Here is a 20,265-nt window from a genome sequence, read left to right on the forward strand (position 1 = left end):
AACTGATTCCATACACGAAAGCATGTTCTACGTATGATCAATCACATCAGTTAATGATACAATTATTTCAAGGTCTTGTTTGAAGTAGCTTTACGCAAATTCCGTTATCGTTATACTGATCTTTCTTGCAATTAATTGGGTTGAATGTTGTCTGACGTGTTTCATGCATATTGTTAGACCGCTTTTTTCATGCAAAAGTTTGACTACGGTGTACACCGTTTACATGATAAATATAGAAGGCTCACATGCGACTGGTCAACTTGGTATGTTTGCACCTTCTGAGCACCTGACCCCACCTTTTGTGTTTTGTGTGTTGGTGTTTACCATACATTCCTTTTAAAATTGTTTATAAGATGTATGAGATTTATCACTATTCGTTATCTTCACCTTTTTCATGTTATTCTTGGTAAATAGATCGTAGTCATGGGTTACGCTACACATGAAAATGATTATTTTCCTTTCCGCAAATATACAGCGTTTAAGTCTAAACTATTAACAGTACTTTTTATAGATGATACCACCCTAAGTTATCTACAGTACTTTATATGTAGACTTATTAGCAGTATCCTATATTATATTACTGTAATATCACTCTACATTTATTACCGCTAACTGCTAGATGTATTATAATATCTCTAGACTTACTTTAAGGTTGATCAGATCTCCTAGACTTGCCTTAAGGTGGAGACTGGATCGAAACTTTGTACAGAAGATGTGTTATAGTATCTCTCTAGATTTACTTTAACATGGAAGCTGGATCAGAATTTATAGACGTACTTTAAGGTGGTAGCTGAATAAGAATTTCTATACTTACTTTAAGATGGATCAGAACTTCTAGACTTTAAGGTGGATCAGATCTCCTAGACTTACTTTGAGGTGGAGGCTGAATCAGAACTTTGTACAGAGAATGTATTACAGTATCTATCTAGACTTTCTTTAAGGTAGAAGCTGGATCAGAACTTCTAGACTTACTTTAGGACGGATTAGAATTTATAGACTTACTTTAAGCTGGATTATAACTTCTAGACTTACTTTAAGGTGAAGGCCGGATCAAAACTTTTAGACTTATTTTAAGTTGGATTATAACTTTTAGACTTACTTTAAGATGGATAAGATTTTCTAAACTTACTTTAATGTTGAGGCTGGATTTAAGGTGGAGGCTGAAGTACAACTTCTAGACTTACTTTAAGATAGTGGAGACTGGATCAGAACTTCTATACTTGCTTTAAGGTGGAGGCCGGATAAGAACTTCTAGACTTACTTTAAGATGGAGGTTGGAATAGAAATTCTAGACTTACTTTAAGGTGGATCAGAACTTCTAGACTTACTTTAAGGTGGAGGCTAGATCAGAACTTCTAGACTCACTTTAAGGTGGAGACTGAATCAAAAGTTATAGACTTACTTTAAAGTGGAAACTAGATCAGAACTTCTAGAATTACTTTAAGGTGGATCAGAACTAATAAACTTACTTTAAGGTGGATCAGGTCTTCTCGACTTACTTTAAGGTGGATCAGATCTTCTAGACTTACTTTAAGGTGGAAACTGGATCAGAACTTCGTACAGACGCATATACAGCAGTGGGTATTACTGGAAACACTGCAAACAAATATGTCATGTTTAAACTTCCTATATATCTTGTTCACAACCTCCGCGCACGCGGTTTTGGTTCTTCTTTTAATAATGCATAACTATTTATTTCATATAAAAGCATAACAGCATAAACAGTTACACTAGTTGTGGTTTATTTTAGGAAGCGTCTGATTGAATTTGATTTTATCAATTTTGATATCAGCATCATACCCCATCCAGTTACGTGACACACAACAATAAGGCTCTTTCCGTTGCTGAAGACCCGGATGAGGATGGTATGTAAATAGAAGCCTTCACAGAACATCCAGAAATAGTTGCAAACCATACAAAAGTAGGTAAACACATGCAGCATCTGACACCAAACCTGTAATTATAAGGACAAAAAACCCAATCAACAATGTTCGATCAGTGAGTGCGTGTGTAAATTTCACAGAAATAGATTTGATTGATTTTTTTTAAAGTCTCGTCGATACTTTTTCACTCACATTGAGACGTCACCAGCTGTAGGTGAAGTGCCACAAATTATACCTATGTTTAGCGCTCAGGCCCGTAGCATCGGGTTCTTTATCTCTATCAATTGTTGCTTTCTTTAATTATGATAATTTTTGAATTACAGATATAATGAATTACAATGAATATCTTTAAATCATGAATGATGTAATTGAATTAATGGGTGCTTTACTTGAAAATAACTACTTGTTCAAATAAAAGACATATTATATATTTATATCAGACTATTTTCAATTATAATTGAATTAATATTATCATTTGTTAATTTCTTACTTTATGATATCATATAAGTTAAACTAATATCCATGTATATCAACAACTCGCTGAGGAATTAAAGCAATATCATCAGTGAGACGAAGATATCATTAATTAATTCAATTAATTACGTTAATAACCATAGGCATACTCACTGGAAATGGGGAAGGGTGTGTGGTAACTGAATTATTTAAAGAAAGCAATAACCCAACTCGTGCACAAGAGTTAAATTGTAAAATATGTGCATTTAGGGAATGTGTGCGAACTCTAGTAAAACTCTGTTGAAATTGAATCATGTGCAATATAATATTTTCAACAAAAAAAAATATCGTTCATATAGTTGTCCATAAATAAGCCCGAATTTGTTCTTACTAGTATAATTAGAAGAAAAATGCTGATCAAAATAAGATAAACCATTTTTTCAATAACAAAAATATCTAAATACAATATTGTTTGTAAGGAACTTGGTTGCCAGGTAGAAATGTGTTATTGCCTTCTGTAATTTATTTGAAAATGACAGTAATCCTGTAGTAATTAGACATAGAGAGATATTTGCAGATGTTAATTCTATAATCAATATTCAGATCTCCGGACACATCTGGAAATTGCCATACAGCTGACTCAATCCTCAAATGACGATTTAAAAAAACCTGAACACGCTTATTTATTCATTCAACAATTATCAAACCCTATTCCTTCTGTAAAATCGAAATCAACCATCGATAATTACTGATTTACTTCCTATCGTAAAGACTAAATGAAAATCATTGTAATTTCTGATTAACTTCATATCGTAAAGACTAAACGAATACGCAAATTGTTGTAATTTAATATTAGAAAAGCAGGCGGTATTCCGTAAAGCCATTCTACTACTGATCATATATTCGTTTTACATATAATTATTGAGCTATTCAAAATTAGTAAATAGAAACTCTATTGTGCTTTTATCGATTTCGAAAAAGCATTTTATTCTGTTTGGCGAATCGGTCTTTGGAATAAAATTTTGCTACATAGTAACATTGGTGGAAAATGTTTAGAATATGTATTATGGAATAAAAGTACAAATAAAGTTTAATGGTGATCTTTAGGAACCATTTTCGTGTCAACTGGGAGTCAGACAGGGTGGAAAATCTATCCCCATTTCCATTTTCCATTTATTTAAACGACTTGGAATCATTCTTGGAAATAAATAATGTTAATGGCTTACAACATATTTCAGAAATGTTCTTAAACGAACATCTACGAAAAACCATTAATTCTTTTATATGCTGATGGCACTATAACATGTGTCAAATCATCAGAAAAGTTGCAGAACGCCCTAAATTGCTTTGAGTATTATTGTGACTTCTGGAAATTAAAAGTCAATGCAAATAAAACTAAAATTATGATGTTTGGCAAGGGACATACACATAAGAGTTACCTCTCCTTCACATACGGTGGTCCCAATTTAGAAGTTGTAGACATTTTCAAATATCTTGGTGTAATATTTACAAATCCCGGAAGTTTTAAAGTCAATATAAAAGAAAGATTTGATAAAGCTACAAGAGCAATGTTTAACGTTAGCGCAAGATGTAGAGAACACAGCTTATCTATTGATTGTCAGTTGGACTTATTCGACAAAATAATACAACCAATATTATCATACGGATGCGAAATATGGGGTTTCACAAAAAACATATTTATTGAAAAATTGCATTTAAAATTCTGCATTTAAAAACCTCTGGTGGGTCCAGGGGCCCGAGTTTACCCGGCTTTTCATTTTTATGAATTCTTAGTTGTATTTTTTTCTTCTTGTTCTGAGCATATCGAAGTATCAGGGGTAGGGTTACAGGTCGCGGTAGCTCAGTGGTAGAGCATTCGCTTCGTAACCGGGGAGCCATGAATTCGAATCCCGCTCGTGCCATGACCGCGAAAACTTAAGACATAAACATTAGCAGTGATTGCTCCTTCGCCAAACGCTCGACTTTTAAAAGTGAGAATCGCAGATCTTTCGGATATGACCTTAAAAACGGAGGTCCTGTGCCTCGACAGGTGCTCATTGCACTAAGCATAGGTCTAACTTTGTGGTATTTTACGTCTCAATATGAGTGAAAAATTCTCGACGGGACGTAAAACAAACAACCAACCAAGGCACCAGTGGAGCCATACAATGTAAGTTTGAACTAAACCTCGGTGTACACAGAAGTCATTTTCTTCTGTGACCCACTCATGTGCAAGGTGAAGATAACGAACAGTGATCAATCTCATAACTCCTATAAGCAATACAAAATAGATAGTTGGGCAAACACGGACCCCAGGACATACCAGAGGTGGGATGGTGCCTAGGAGGAGTAAGCATCCCCTGTTGACCCATGTGCTATACTCACCGGATTTCTGAGAAGCACCTCTCCATTGAAAGTGACAAGAATATAGTACAATATCCACGACAGACCAGTCAGTATGTAGGACATAAAGAGATTTCTGTGGACGGTCACTCGTCCACACCGCAGCTGCCTACAAAATAGTAATGACTACATGAACCAGTAGAAAAGTCTTCATCGGTGTATTTGTAGACATGTATCATTCGTGCTCAGAACCATACAACAAAACAGTGAAAATAAGACCCCACGAAAATAGTGGTTTTATAGCATTTAATTTGATTCCATTGAAATTGAAAACATATGGTTTCGTAAATAATAAGTTTCAAATCTTTTTTTTTTTTTTTTTTTTTTTTTTTTTAAATATGTCCATCAATTCAACTTCCGACTCGGTCAGTTTAGTGAGGATAATCTAATGTTGATCAGGAGAGTTATCGGAGGATCACTTGTAATGTTTAACAAGAATACAGATTTGTGATTATTTTGATGCAATATAAGGTATGAAAAAAAGTGTCCACGGAGAAAATTCTGGATTTGCCCCTGTGAGTGAACAACCTTTTCAAATGTTTGGCGTACATTTAATAAAAACTGTGAACTCATTCGTAGACCCAATTTTCCTTATTCCGTGAATTTTAACCCTCAACAAAATACAAAAACTATGTCCATAAATCCTCCAAGAACTTGCATTTCAAAGGGAAAAAAAACATGTTAAGTTGATTTTGTATAATTTAGTAGTATTAATGCAGAGAGGAATAGGATTCATACATGTATGTCAGGAAATGTTTTGTCTGCAAACAAAACAAAGCTAAGATATTTTCGATGTGATACATGTAGATACTTACAGGAAATAAAAGAAAATGAAAAGCGATATCATCAGAATAAAGCTAGGAGTATTTATTGGTATGTTACCTGCATACTTACGGGAAATAAAAGAAAATGAAAAGCGATATCAGCAGAATAAAGCTAAGAGTATTTATTGGTATGTTACCTGCATACTTACGGGAAATAAAAGAAAATGAAGAGCGATATCATCAGAAGAATTATGGACACGGAATAACCGCCAATGAAGACATAGACAGGAAACATGGCGTCATCTTCTTCCTACAAGAATGTAGAATCAAACTACATGACGCACGCAAGCCACAGGGCAATGGAAACCATATTCAGTAATGTACAGTAAATTAGAATTAGAAATATTCTCTCACTTTTATATCATATATGAAGTATCGCTGGTTTTGAACACCCAGCAGCATCCAAATATTAAAGATTGTTTTTCATTTTGAAACAAGAAATATGTCCACTGAAGCCTGAGGGGATGCAGTTTGATATTGCTTGATCAGATGTTTTGGTATATTTGCATACCGATGATAAAATGTATTTTTACATCTTGCAACAAGACTTTAGGCATTTGATCCGCCTATTAATTTTTAAAACACAGAAAATATAAATAACGTAGTCGACGTTAAAAGTACATTGTGATGTCATAACAACAACAACAACAACAAATACGAGTGAAAGTATGAGATTTGTCTGTCTATCAAAACTTTTTGTGATACTTTCCAAACATTTATTTTATCTACGTGTTTTTGATAAGTATCGAAGTGTTATATTTTTTCATAGAAACTCACGAGCTCGTTCATCTATGTAGCCGTATCATTATTTTCTATACAATGATTTGCTAACTGTTACAATGATAATTATACAATTCATTTGAACAAATTGAGTGTTTAAATTACAAATTGCACACCAGAGTCTTGTATTTTTGGCAGTCATGTTTTTAAATGAATAACTGGTGAAGCAGTTAATATAAATCGATTACTTGGAACACCTTGTCTGGCATCGTACGAATAAAAACGGAAAAAGCCGATGATACCGATAGGTGAACAAAATGGCGGCGCCCATACCACTCACTGGATTTTCAGTGAACGTATATGTGAGGTCATCTCTGTTCTTTTGCCAATTTTGTCGTCTTTTTTCTTTCACATATGTTTTGCCTTCAAAGCCTTGCTTCGATCGCGGACGGTGTAATCAAATAGCGTAATTTGTCACACACACCCCCAACCCCCCCCCCAAAAAAAAAACCCACCGTGAGACATTTCTCTCTTTAATTTAGCTTTCGGTGTGCAAAACAGAGATGGACTCAAATATCAGTAGTCTCTACCACATCAATACAGCGAAATCTGAAGATAATATATAAATTTCATCACAGTGTGATAATAATAATTTTCACGAATCATCCATTAAACGTAAGTTCATGCGAATCAAAACTGAACCGCGTTCACACGGAGATTTTAATGCGCATTAGTTTACTTCGAATTCAAATTTACGTCGCCATTTAATGCGAATTAAATTTATTTTGCATTAGGTCCGTGTGAACGCAAAGCGAAGCTAATGCGCATAAATAAAGACGCATGCGTAATGGCAAATTTGGGTCACGTACATCATACCCGTGGTCAGCTAAGCTTATGAAAGGTGAAGATAACGAACAGTGATCAATCTCATAACTCCTATAAGCAATACAAAATAGATAGCTGGGCAAACACAGACCCCTGGACACACCAGAGGTGGGATCAGGTGCCTAGAAGGAGTAAGCATCCCCTGTCGACCGGTCACACCCGCCGTGTTACATGTAGTTTAGTGTGAAACACTAATCAAAATGATAATAATCACTAAAAGCATGTACAAACAGCATGTTATTAGATAATGTCAGACGTAAATCTGTGCTCTGCATAGGCATACTCAGTAATAAATATGGAACGCACTGCTTTTAAATACAACAAAAATGTTTTAAATAGCGATAATACGTTTAATACGAATCAATTTTAAAGATATATAGATAGATTTTGTTGCAGTTTAATTTTCTGCCATTTTGACTGCGTGTTAAAACGGCAGTGGATTTATTTAGGTATAACAATTATGAAACTATTAAATTATAAAATTACCCACAAGAAACCGTGAACATGATAAGTGTGAATTTAAAGATTTATATAAATCAGTATACTAAATACAGTTTACTATGTTACATATATATTATGGTTAATAATTATGCATTTCGTGGGAACATAAATGCACGTGCGTGTATGTATTTTACAATAAAATCTTAAACTGTAACTATCATATTCTAAAATTGGACATTATTCGAGAGCATGTTAAAACCAAAAAAAAAAAAAAAAAAAAAAAAACAACAACAAAAAACCAGATGTCCACCCAAGTTTCCACAGCAACTGCAACAGGGTCCATATGTATGTAAACTAAACTTTCTTTAACATGCGGCAAAGTATCTTTGCGCACCCGCCGCATTTTCTGCACATATAATTTAAAAAAAACCCACTCTTCAGTGCTTTAAAGCATTCAGCGATTAAACATTTAGAATCACTAACACTTTTCAAGCTATACAAATAACAAAAATGTTTTGTGAAGATAAATATATGAGACCTACCAAACTAATATTTATTTTGATGGTAAATTATGGCTTCACGTATGTGTTCTATCACGAACACGTGCATTTCCTGTCATTTTCAATTTTCGCTATCTTCAAAGATATGTCACCTTTTTTGTCTTTGTTTTGTCACTTTTATACTGGGAGGCAACATGCACTTGATGTATGTGATCTGCCCAGTTATGAGGCCTAGATGGTTTGTTTTGTACAATATGTGATCTGCCCAGTTTTGGAGCCTAGATGGTTTGTTTTATACAATGTGTGATCTGTCCAGTTTTGGAGCCTAGATGGTTTGTTTTATACAATATGTGTACTGTCCAGTTTAGGGGCCTAGATTGTTTGTTTTATACAATATGTGTTCTGCCCAGTTTTGGGGCCTAGATGGTTTGTTTTATACAATATGTGTCAGGTTGCCCTCCCAGTATTTTTATACGATACTTGAATTTCGTCATTTCAAATAAATGACAATTATGGAAACAAAATGGTTTTCTGTTGTTTTAGCAAAAACTAGCTTCATTGAAGGCAACATCTGTAGCTTTGGCATAGAAGTTTTACTTAAAATATATTTGACTTCAGGAAGTGTGTGTGCTATGTTATCGAGTTCGCCCTTCCGGACACCTGATACCACCTCTGGTGCTTCCGGACACCTGATACCACCTCTGGTGCTTCCGGGGTTCCGTGTTTGGCTTACTCAAACTTTTGTATTCTTACAGCATTTATGATATTGATCACTGTTAGTTATTTTCACTTTTCCTAATACGAGAATCTATTCATTTTTTATTGATGCACGGTGCCTATGATTTTCAGGTGTTGAACTATCTGACAAGTTAACAATTTAACAATTTTCAAGAAAAGTGTATAAATATATTTTAAAAAAAAGTCAATATTTGTCTCTACATCAAATATTAGGCTTCGGTTTCACAAAAAGTGATAATTTTATTTAATTGTAATTTTTTCTACATTGAAATTTCAGGGCCAGAAACAGCTATTAGCGTACGTAGTCCTTTGATTCAACACAAACATGCATGAAGTTTTGTAAAGATGAATCAACAATGAGAAAATAAAGTTCCTGTGTCCCAAAATACTGAATATGCGGTATTGTATTTCACATGTACGAGATCATATCTAATTAAAAGTAATTTGCTTGTTTCTCAATCAATATATTTGTCTAATCTAAAGACACAGACGATGCCTCCAATCACAATCGTATTTGTCTTTATGTAAAGTATTGTCGTGTTTGGTTCCTGTCGGTATATAGATGTATTTTAAAATAACTCTATTGTAATAACGACGCCGCATTATGTAAGGCCAGGAATTTGAACTTTCAAGATGAATAGTAATTTATAGGATATAATATATAGCAAACCGGTATTCATTACCTTATTTTTCTGGCACAAAAGAAATTGGGTATTATTCCAAGCGGCAGGATAATAATTAACTTGAGATCCACATGATAAAATATTAGGTTCGAAGATTATAACAAAGCTTCTGTGTATGGTAAATGGAGAGATAATTTCTATGTGGTCATTAGAAATCTCTTAATCTGTCAATGAAACAGCCGCACTTTTATTTGAAGATTGTTTGTAAATGATATACGTAGCTATATTTTCTTAGGTTCTTCATTATCAAACTTACCTTATTTATAAAAAGCATATGAAGAATATTTAAGAATTGAACATCACTTTTGAACTGTTCTTGGTCAATATGAACGGATTTGGATTTGAGGCAAATTTTGTGAATTGCTAGCGCGATTCACAGAGAATTTGCCTCAAATCCAAATCCGTTCAATTCCTATACTTATATTCATTTACTGAATCACCGCTTGTTCACATTGCTTCTATGAGTTATGAAATATTCCTAGGGGGAGTTTGCTTATTGAAACAGCGTCTTGGAATGTGAACTTCCATATCAAATTATATTGCACATGAAATGAACAAAATGCATTGTTAATTCAACAAATTTAATGAGTAAGTGATGTTTCAAATTTAAGGAATAGAATTTTGAAAGTGATTCTTCACAACAAAAGTAACCTTAATATTTTATCGATTTAATTTAAGTGACTCCTGGTTACTACGGAGCCACGTTGTTTGGTCTGAATAGCGGGACGTGCCAAGGGCTTGGAACTAGTAAATAGATTTGTACAGTTTTTATTGTTTGACGAGGGAAAAATAAAGATTTTCTCTCTCTTTTTGTTACATATCACACGATGACGATGGTGAAGATTTATAGTGCAGACTGCCCAGTAGGGGCCCTGATACACTAGGTTTGTTACGGCGAGGCGACGATGGTGGTCGACCCTCGGATCTCCTGGGATCGGGGACGGGTCTTCTTGGAGATCCGGAGATAGTTAAGTCCTCCAGAAGGGGGTGGATGGGTCCATCTCGAGTCGATAGCCCACCAATCCCTACAGTATAGTCGGGGGAAGGGCTTCTAGAAGATAACTTGTTATTCTTCATATGTGACCGATCGACCCTCGGATCTCCCTCAGTAAAATCGGGGAGACGGTCTTCTTGAAGACTGTGTTGAGGACGCGGCAAAGGAGTTCCGGAGTGGAGCCCTCTCCTGGATCCAGTGCAGAAACGTCAACATCCTCTTACTCTGCTTTTTTATAAACAATGCACGGTGCGCTGTATTTTGGAGCTAGGAGACCACAAGATTGGGATGATAATCCATGTAAGTTCACAATCTTAATCCAAGGTGTGACTTTGCGAGATCTTCGTAACACATGTTGCATGTTTTAAATCATTAGTTCTCATAACTTCAGTCGCGTGCTCTTATATATATATATAAACTATATGAAACTGAACATTCAAGACAAACTGCCTGAAAAGCCGTAAGGCGAAAGTACTAGCAGGAACTTACCGTTGATTTTTATGTGATCATTTTGGATTTTATATATATAAATATATATATGAAGCACATAAATTCACTTTATTTGGATACCGACTTCCGCCCCTACCCGGGGTTGAACTCACGACCTCCTGAACCAAATCTCCTAACAGCATGTAACCAGCGCGCTAGACCGCTCGGCCATCTTCATGTGTGTGTTCTTGCTTACATGTACAAGTATGTTAAACAGTTTCATTTACCATTTCATTTAATCTGGACCCTTTCCAGAAAGTACAATTCTTTAGTTACATAAAAAAAAACAGCAGTAAAAATACAGAGTAAATGATACCTCTTATTCATTTAACTTCATTTTCGAATATTTCACATGAAATTTACAAACTGTTGTCACTAATTGTAAAGATTTTGGGGGAAATATTGGGTTTTTTTTATGACAACAATAAATTCACTAGATTGAGTTCACTGCCATGATTACAAGCAATGAAATTTGTAAAATTGTTTGAAATAAAAATCAAAACAAAATTTGCCTTTCACAACATAAAGGTTTTTCTTACATAGCTCTGCTCCCGGCATCCATGATAGTCAGATTTCAACCATTCGCCGTCCTCTGAACACGCCTTGTACACGAAGCCTTTGAAACCAGAGTTCATAACATAAATAATTCACAATATTCATTGAAATTTAATAAAATCGTAATGAAAAAGTTATGCTGTATTAATGTTTTACAATCTAATAAGTTATTAAACTTTAATATCATTTCAAAAAACACTTTTTTTCCCTTCAATCTACATCATTATTATATACACAGAGTAAGATCATTTTAAAGATAATGATCGAATCGTTTCCTTTTTGTCAAAAAATTATCACTTTATTTTACAGTTGCTTTGGGACCTTTTTTGTTAAAGAAAAAAGGGCAGTTTATCCTCTTAGTGTCCCCAGCCTTCGTCACGTTGAAACACCCTCCAAAATCGTCCACCGTCCCGTTACAATACACGCCGTCTACAAAAATTTAATTGTTTTAGAAATAATATAAGTATATTAGTATATATACATGTACACTAGTAAGTACATTAGCAAGTACATTAGCTATGTTTGTTTTGCTTTGTATGAAGAACATTCACCCCTTTTTTTTTTAACGAATCAACATAGATTTTTTTGTCAAATCAAACATAAAGCGCTCACTAAAGATAGCTACATGTATGATATGCATGCACTCAATGTTTTTAACTGTTTCATGCACTGCTTATAACCGATACTTGGCCGTCTTCTTACAACTCTTGTTGTGTGTTCAATTACATATATCATATGCATTCATTTAAAATTGAAAAATATAAAAAAAAAAAAAAAAAAAATCAAATATTTCAACTCTTTGACGAAAATCGCTACACTTACTTTACTTTGATTTTCAATTCTACTTAAATCTTACATTCATTTTCAAAGAGATATAATGACGCATTTCGCAATTGTAAAAAAAATACCGGTAACTGGGAATTAAAAAGTGATATGCCTCATATTTCTCACAATAAACCTAACATTTTCTATAATATTTGGGTATTTATAAACATGCTCTTGAAACAAGACTTATCGTCCACGAATTATTTACAAAATATGAAGAAAAAAAATAGTTAAATTGCTCAAATAGCTCAAAGGCACTTGTTCATTGTCTGTTATCGCAAGAAAAAAAAACCGTCACGTGACAATCAAAGTGCGATGTTATGTAACATTTTATTACAATTTCAAGTCTTGAAGTATATTATCATAGATCGCATGGAGTAACGTAACGTTATAACAATACTAGCTGTCATTTTAGTGTTGAAAAGTTTTATTGCAAAATTGTGATTTACTATCAATGATAATTTTAATGACAGAAATGATAAGGTTTATAAATATACTTCTGTTATTGATAATTATTTTAGAAAACCTATCCAGAGGCGCTGAATGAAGCAGAACTACAGTATTGTCTTCCCGTACAAAATTGATTACTATATTATACTCTACATTCAATAGAACCGAAATCTTTATTTTGATAAAATCTTAAAACAGTGCGACATTTAACTCTGGACACGACAAACGTCCGGAGTTTCGCCAACCCTTTTATTAAGGATACAAATAAACCCTTTACAAAAAAAGATGGGATTTTATGTTCACAAGACATGCACCAACATTTACACTTGTACCTATTGTAGTTTTTAAGATAAAATAAACTTTGTTTTAATTTTATCAATGACTATGATTGAAGTTACATACACAACTATCATCATATCATATTTTTACAACAAAATAAATTTTTCAGATTTAGAGCTAATATTACTTTAAACACTGACTCTCACATCTGCATTTAGTCAGTAGTCAAGGTACATGGGAGATACAGAGGTCACAAGTTCTTGTTATGTAAACAAGGCTCGTGCCATGTGTTGTTTACGATATTTTCTATTAAACTGTCTAATGTAAACAAAAACATGGCACGAGCTCTGTTTATATAATTCTATGGTCGTTATAACGATCTAGTTCGTCAATTCAACCTATCATTGGGTCAAATGCTGTCTGACGTGTTTCATACTGATTGTTAGGCCGTTGTTGGCACACTGATTTTGACTACGGATAATTCCGTTTACCTGATCGGGATATAGGGCTCACAGCGGTTGAGACCGGTCCAAAGGGGATTCTTACTCCCCCTAGGCACCTGATCCGACCCCTGGTGTGACCAGGGGTTCGTGTTTGCCCAACTATCTATTTCGTATTGCTTATAGGAATTATGAGATTGATCACTGTTCTTTATCTTCGCCTTTCATAACAAAGTATCTCACGTATAACTCAACAACTGATATTCAAATTTTGGTTGACCATTAGAAATACTACTATTAATTAATTTAAGCATTGTAAACAAGAAAAATGGAAAAATAAAATTTGAAAAATTTAAGCTCAAATAGTGTCCATGCCCCTTTAATACACTATACACACCGACATCACATTTAACAATATAATCAAAATTAGATGTTAGATCCGCTCACGCACTCGCATACATTATCAATTTTTATTAGATTGCCCATTTAATGACGCCACGGGAACGTGCCCACCACAGCTCGAGTTTAATATTGTCTGTCGATTTCAGATGCACTATAATGAACTAGTTTCTCTCAGCGCAAGACAAATATCTTTGTCAGTGATTCGTGTCCTCCAGGGCCGTAAATTACATGGAGGCGGAGGAGGCAGCTGCCTCCTCCAACTTTTGAGCCAAAAAAAATTGAAATTTAAAGTTCATTAGAATTTATGTTGTTTCCAATAACTAAGAACATGATACCTCCCTTAAAAGGCATTCCAAATCTTTCTTTTAGAATGAGTTAGTCAAGTAACATCTTAGAAGGCCCTAGAATCAAGGATTTTGCACGAAACGTGTTCAGTGTGCACAAAATGTGCTCAGCGTCTGGGGGCCTGGGCGGCCCCCAGACCCCCGCCTAATTTCATGCCTCCTCCAAATTGAAGGTTAATTTACGGCCCTGTCCTCAAATTTCCACCATAACGTAAAGGATGCCCACTACTGTAACATATCCTCCATCGGAAAAATGTCTAGGTCACATCAATCAAAATTATGTATATTTCCCGAAATTTCCCAGATTATTTGGAATTTTTCTTGCTTGTGTGATCCACACAAAATCCTATACCTACGTCAAGCGTTATTTTAAAATGCCTAGAAAAGCTTATCATAATCACAGGTGCTTGTGGACAGGACTTCCGGTACCCCCCTTCTTGTATTTTTAAATGTTCAATTCCTTGGGTATTCCGGACGTATTTTGATAAAATATGTAACTTCATATGTATTATGATCGGTGATATGACATTTTTAAAAACGGTTTCTATGCGAGATTTGTGTATTCCAGTGAAATATATAAACTCTGAAGTTACATATTTTATCAAAAATACGTCCGGAATACCCAAGGAATTGAACATTTAAGAGGCCGTCCACGGAGATATCAGGCAGTAGCTATAATACGGCTGGCACATGCAATTCCCCAAAATTTTATTCATACCCAATAAAAGTTAAGGTCATACGCCAATTTTATCGTATGTAAAGTGAATTTCACAAAAAACATTGTTAGATGCCAAAACTTGGCCTATTTCATAAATTCGAGGACACTATATAATCTATAGAAAATGATCATTTTGTAAAGTTAAATAATACCCAATACAATAAAATTTGTCCAGAAAGTATAAACAATATTTGAAGGAAATTCCTTAATAATTAAGATGAAACAATAAAATTGCTGGGAAACAATGCTGTTGTTGAGCATTTACTGACAGAAGTAGCCAAAAAGCCAGTAATTTGAGTTACCTCCCTTGGCGTAAAAAATGTAAAATGATCCGAAACTTGCATAAATTGTAATTTTCGAAGAAAACAGTATTTATTTAGAACATTTTTCACTTATCTCGATTTTTTTTATCAAGTGTAAACGTGGAATTAATTTTTTTTAAATTTGATGGTGAAAAATAAATATTCAGCCCGGACCTTATCAAAGTTTCGTGGGTAAACAGATATGGCTGACAAGTGATAGAACGTGAAGTTTTTCTAGGAGTGGTCCTTATTTTAGGGACTTGTCAACCCATAATAATTGTTCAAAAGACATAAGTGGATATTCAAGATATTTTAAAGTTGGAACTGCGTGTAATATTCAACCGAGATTGACCCCCTGCTGTACAGATCGGGGTACTTCGAATTCGATGTAAAAGTTTAACTGTTTAAACTATCGTGCACGGTGAAGATGCTTACTAATATGCCGAGGTCATTGTGATTCTTTTGGGGATTTACTGGAGGCAACCACCACCAAATGTTGTTATCTACTACACAAAGGAAAATGTAAAGCAGACAGAGCAGTAAACTTCAATGTTTCAAGGGAAATATTTGTTCCCGTTGGAAGTGGTAAGTATAAATGTCGAATTTTCTCTGTTATTTTTCTTCAAAAACTGTCTTTGATTGCTAGACAATTTTGATGCATGTTCTCATGATGTGTCAATGCAAACAATTCATTTGATGAAATGATTCTTTTTAAAATAATAATGATTAAAATGATAAATCCCCACAGTAAAAAAAACATTAAATCAATCTGGGGGGGGGGGGTGTTAATGTAGGGATTTTTAAAATCTGTACTACAACACAATGTTTATCCACAAATCATTGAATTAAGAAACAATAGAATCACACAAAAACAAGATGAAAGTGGTGAAAAGTGTTTATTGTTCTGCAAGCTATATGTACATATCAGCATGCATGCATAAAAATAATGTATATTAAAATTATATCAGATTATTTTTGACTGATTTTTTTTTACTAGCTACTTTTCACATGTGTTTGTTTTTTGGATTCCTAGATTTAATAACTATTAAAGGATGAATGAATCAGTGTGAGAGGGTAGTATATGTACATGTATGTATGTGACAAAAACCAAATAATAAATATAAAAAAAATAATGATATATATTTATTCATGTAATTATGCAACTATAAGAACCATTATGTGTGTGGGGGTGGGGTGTGTGTTACAGGTTGATGTATATCATTAATTTCTCTAAATTTAAGCTGAATGGATTATAAAATTCAGATGGTTTAATATGACACAAAATCTGATGATTTATTTGCATGCACACAGGTACTAAAGTGTATTAGTGTGACATACATGTATATACCAATTACCAAAGCTTGATAATGAATACAACGCCCATTTCATTACAGATTTGGAAAATAATTATAGTCATATCACCCCTACTGCAAGCCAATTAATTATCAGACTGTATCAGTGAGTATATTTATTTATTTCAATCAAGAGATTTTAAATTCAGAACATGGTACATCTGACCTTGCCATATTGTCATAATTCATAAATTATGTAAGTTTAGAACTATTACAGATAAGAGCTTAATTCCACATTTGACATGTATATTTCTTGAGACAAATCCTGACCAAAGGCATCCAATGTTATGATGTCACAATCCTTTTGTTTTAACTCACTTGACAGACATTATACATGTAGAATATAAAAACTTTAACTTTGACAATAGCATAAGAATGGTTAGAGATGGGGGTTGGATATTTCAGAAATGTGTGTTCCTTCATGTCATATGATAGTAACATTTGTACCTTACGACCTTGACCCTTCATATTGAAGTTTTATGTGGTGTCACCATGCCACACACAACACATACATGCATTTTTAATTCATGACTGTTATCAAAGATTTTAACCCACTCAACAAGTTTTAAACTCTCTTCAGACAATTCTTGTTTAGATAATTTCAAATACTAGCTCGTGTATATATATATATATATATATATATATATATATATATATATAAGTCAGAGGTGATGTTTTGAAATCAGAATGTGGTTTAATTTTTGAATCAATGAATATATAGTTTTTTGGTTTTTTTTAGCTCACCTGAGCTGAAGGCTCAAGAGAGCTTTTCTCATAAATATTTGTCTGGATTCTGTTGTCATCATTGTGGTAATAATTTTTCCCATTTTCATCTTCTCCAGAACCACTGGCCCAATTGAATGAGATTCATTTTCGTTTAAATGAAAGGTCATGCCCCCTTTGAAGGGAGATAATCAAGAAAAGGCAAAAATAGGATGGGGTCGTTTAATGTAATGAAAATATGCAAGCATTCCCAGGTTGTGTAGATTGGAGTTAGTTCAATTCATGACCTGAGTGTAGGATGAGGCTATAATAGGGGGGTCAAAGTTTTATAAGGGATAATATAAGGAAACATCTTTAACAATCCTCTTCTCAAGAAGAGTATGTCAATGATTAGTCATATTCATATGCAAGGATCTTCGGGTAGTGTAAATTTTAATTTGTTCAATTCAGAGGCTTAAGAATTAGGGTATGGAGGAGATCAAAGTATGATGTGGGAATATACAGGAAATTAAAACAAATTCTTTTCAAGGTTAGCAGGGCCACACTAAATCCTTTCAAACTGCAAATGTTCCTAATTTGTGTTGATTCATTTTTCATTTCTATGCACCCATGACTAAAGTCGGGGGGGGGGGGGGTCCTTCTGGAACTTGCTCATGTTAGTAATAAGGCTCTCATATTTCATATTTTTATTCCTTATAATAAGACATTTCTTTTGATATCAATTTTTTTTTTACTTTTGTGTTTGGCCTACTTTTAACAAAATATGACCTACAGTAGGCAATTCTCCTGAACTATATATAAGGTAGTCTAGCCTTTTATGTTTAGTATTTAGATATCTTATGGCAAGAACTTTCATTTGATACCATGCTGTTTGATATTGTGACCTTGGTTTTGAAGTTTAACCCAGATTTTATTATATTGATATTTTACATAAAGATATACAAAATGTGTATATTCTTTATTACCAGACTTTTAATTTAGTACCTGACCTTAGTCTTTAAAATAGCATGATTTTCAAAAACTTTAAATTGGTATATAGTTTCTCAGCCACTTTGGATTGGGCTTTGATATAGATTTCACATATTATAGATTACTAATGAAAAGAGCTTTACTTTTGAACTTTTGACTTTGACCATGTTGACCTACTTTTGAAAAACATTCATTATTACCAGATCTGTTATATCTTGAGGGATAAGGTATTGGGTTAGTTTGTTTCACATGAAATGCCTAATGACCAGAATTTATTTTATATCATGACCTTTGACCTTGTGACTATATCAAACATATGATCTTGACTTTCTTAGTGCATTGCTTACAGTGCTATTTAAACATGTTCATAATTTTATTTCCATTAATTTACACAACTGTTGTTATTTAGATCTCAGCTGAGTCCAAGATAGGAAGAGGCTTTGGAGAGAACACAGAATTACTACAGACAAAAGACTTGTGAAGTTATAAGGGGAATTGCAGAACTCATAGCTCCACTTCAATCTAGATATGTTGACAGTTATTTCACAGAAACACTTTGCAGCTGACAAAGATAATCAAATGATGACCACTACTTTAACTCTATGGTTGCAGCATATTTCAATTTTTGAAGTGACAAATTTTATTCCTGTTTGTGAACCAATATTCAAAAGAAACACTGCAATGGCATTAGACATAAATTAGAAGAGAGTGGTGGGGTGGCAAAATAAGATTCCATACTGTGAAATGTATCAATTGTTAATATACATGTATCAATATAAATTCAGTGCCAATTTTCATAATTTCTAGGGGAAAAGTTTGTTTGTAACAAATGTCAGAAATATGCGCTAGCTCTTACTTTACAAACCATGCTACTAAGTACCAGGCATTAAGACATGATTTGTTTATTGTCATTTGTTAAACAGAGACAGATCCAGTGATTTGAAAGGGGGGGGAGGGTCCAGAAAAATGATCTAAAATCTGCATTAGGTCATATCCGATGAATTGATAAAGTAAATATGTTTATTATTGATTGCTAGTTACATGTAACTTTTTATGCATCAGTTGAAGATACTTTATGAACATTTTCTGTCACTGGGTAAAATTCAACAAACATTTTGTGTATCTGGAAGTGGTCAATATATATTTCAACATCAGAGTAAACATGCATTAAAGCAAGTCTGCCAATCTGATGTAGGCAGAAAATGGAATATGGCATGTTATTTCATGAATGCAAAGGGAAATGCTTTACAAGAGAGTCAAAAAATTTCTGGTTAATGCTAAATAACTATCTAGATGTCCCAGAGAAAAGGAGAGGGTGTTTTCTACCCCACCCCCACCCCCCCCCCACCCCACCCCCTCGGGATCTGCCAATGTCAAGTTTGTAATGTGAGTGAATGAATTTAGATTCTTCATGATAGGCAATTTATTAAAATTTGATTTACTGATAATTTTAACTTCATATATGTGTGTTAATTAATTGACTATTATCTCAAATCCTGTGTCAGAAATGACCTCTAAAAATCAACATTGTAAAATTTTATACAATGAATTACATAGGCATTTTTTTTGCCTTTATTATATAGAATGTATACAAAGACATGAAATTTATTTCTGAATGTTCATGTTCTAGTAATTTTTCATGAATTTTAATCATTTAATCATTGATTGGTTATATCTACTTCATATTTATTTCTATTTATGTAGTTCAACAATCTTCATTTAAGTAGTTGACCTTTTTGCACTTATTGAAAATTTTGAGATTTCAGTTCAACTTTTCACCATCAAACCTTGCTTTTCCCACTGAATTTATTTTTGTAACTTGAAATACACCTCTTCAAGTTTCTGGTTATACATAATCTATTTCTTTTGAGACATTGTATTGGGTTTTGTGAG

General features: G+C 33.7%; 1 protein-coding gene across 1 annotated transcript in view; it reads right to left on the reverse strand.

Annotated features, from left to right (window-relative positions):
• The window catches only part of LOC125666732 (calcitonin receptor-like), a 42,385-nt gene that overhangs the window by 11,701 nt on the left and 10,419 nt on the right, over nt 1-20,265 (reverse strand). Inside the window, exons 2-7 of the mRNA XM_048899978.2 lie at nt 11,890-11,997; nt 11,553-11,629; nt 5,713-5,813; nt 4,722-4,848; nt 1,801-1,954; nt 1,530-1,596 (exon numbers count right to left, since the gene is read on the reverse strand). Of these exons, the coding sequence (XP_048755935.1) occupies nt 1,530-1,596; nt 1,801-1,954; nt 4,722-4,848; nt 5,713-5,813; nt 11,553-11,629; nt 11,890-11,997 (634 nt within the window). The remainder of the gene's footprint in view (nt 1-1,529; nt 1,597-1,800; nt 1,955-4,721; nt 4,849-5,712; nt 5,814-11,552; nt 11,630-11,889; nt 11,998-20,265) is intronic.

Source organism: Ostrea edulis, chromosome 10, assembly GCF_947568905.1.
Source record: "Ostrea edulis chromosome 10, xbOstEdul1.1, whole genome shotgun sequence".
NCBI classification, from domain to species: Eukaryota; Metazoa; Mollusca; class Bivalvia; order Ostreida; family Ostreidae; genus Ostrea; species Ostrea edulis.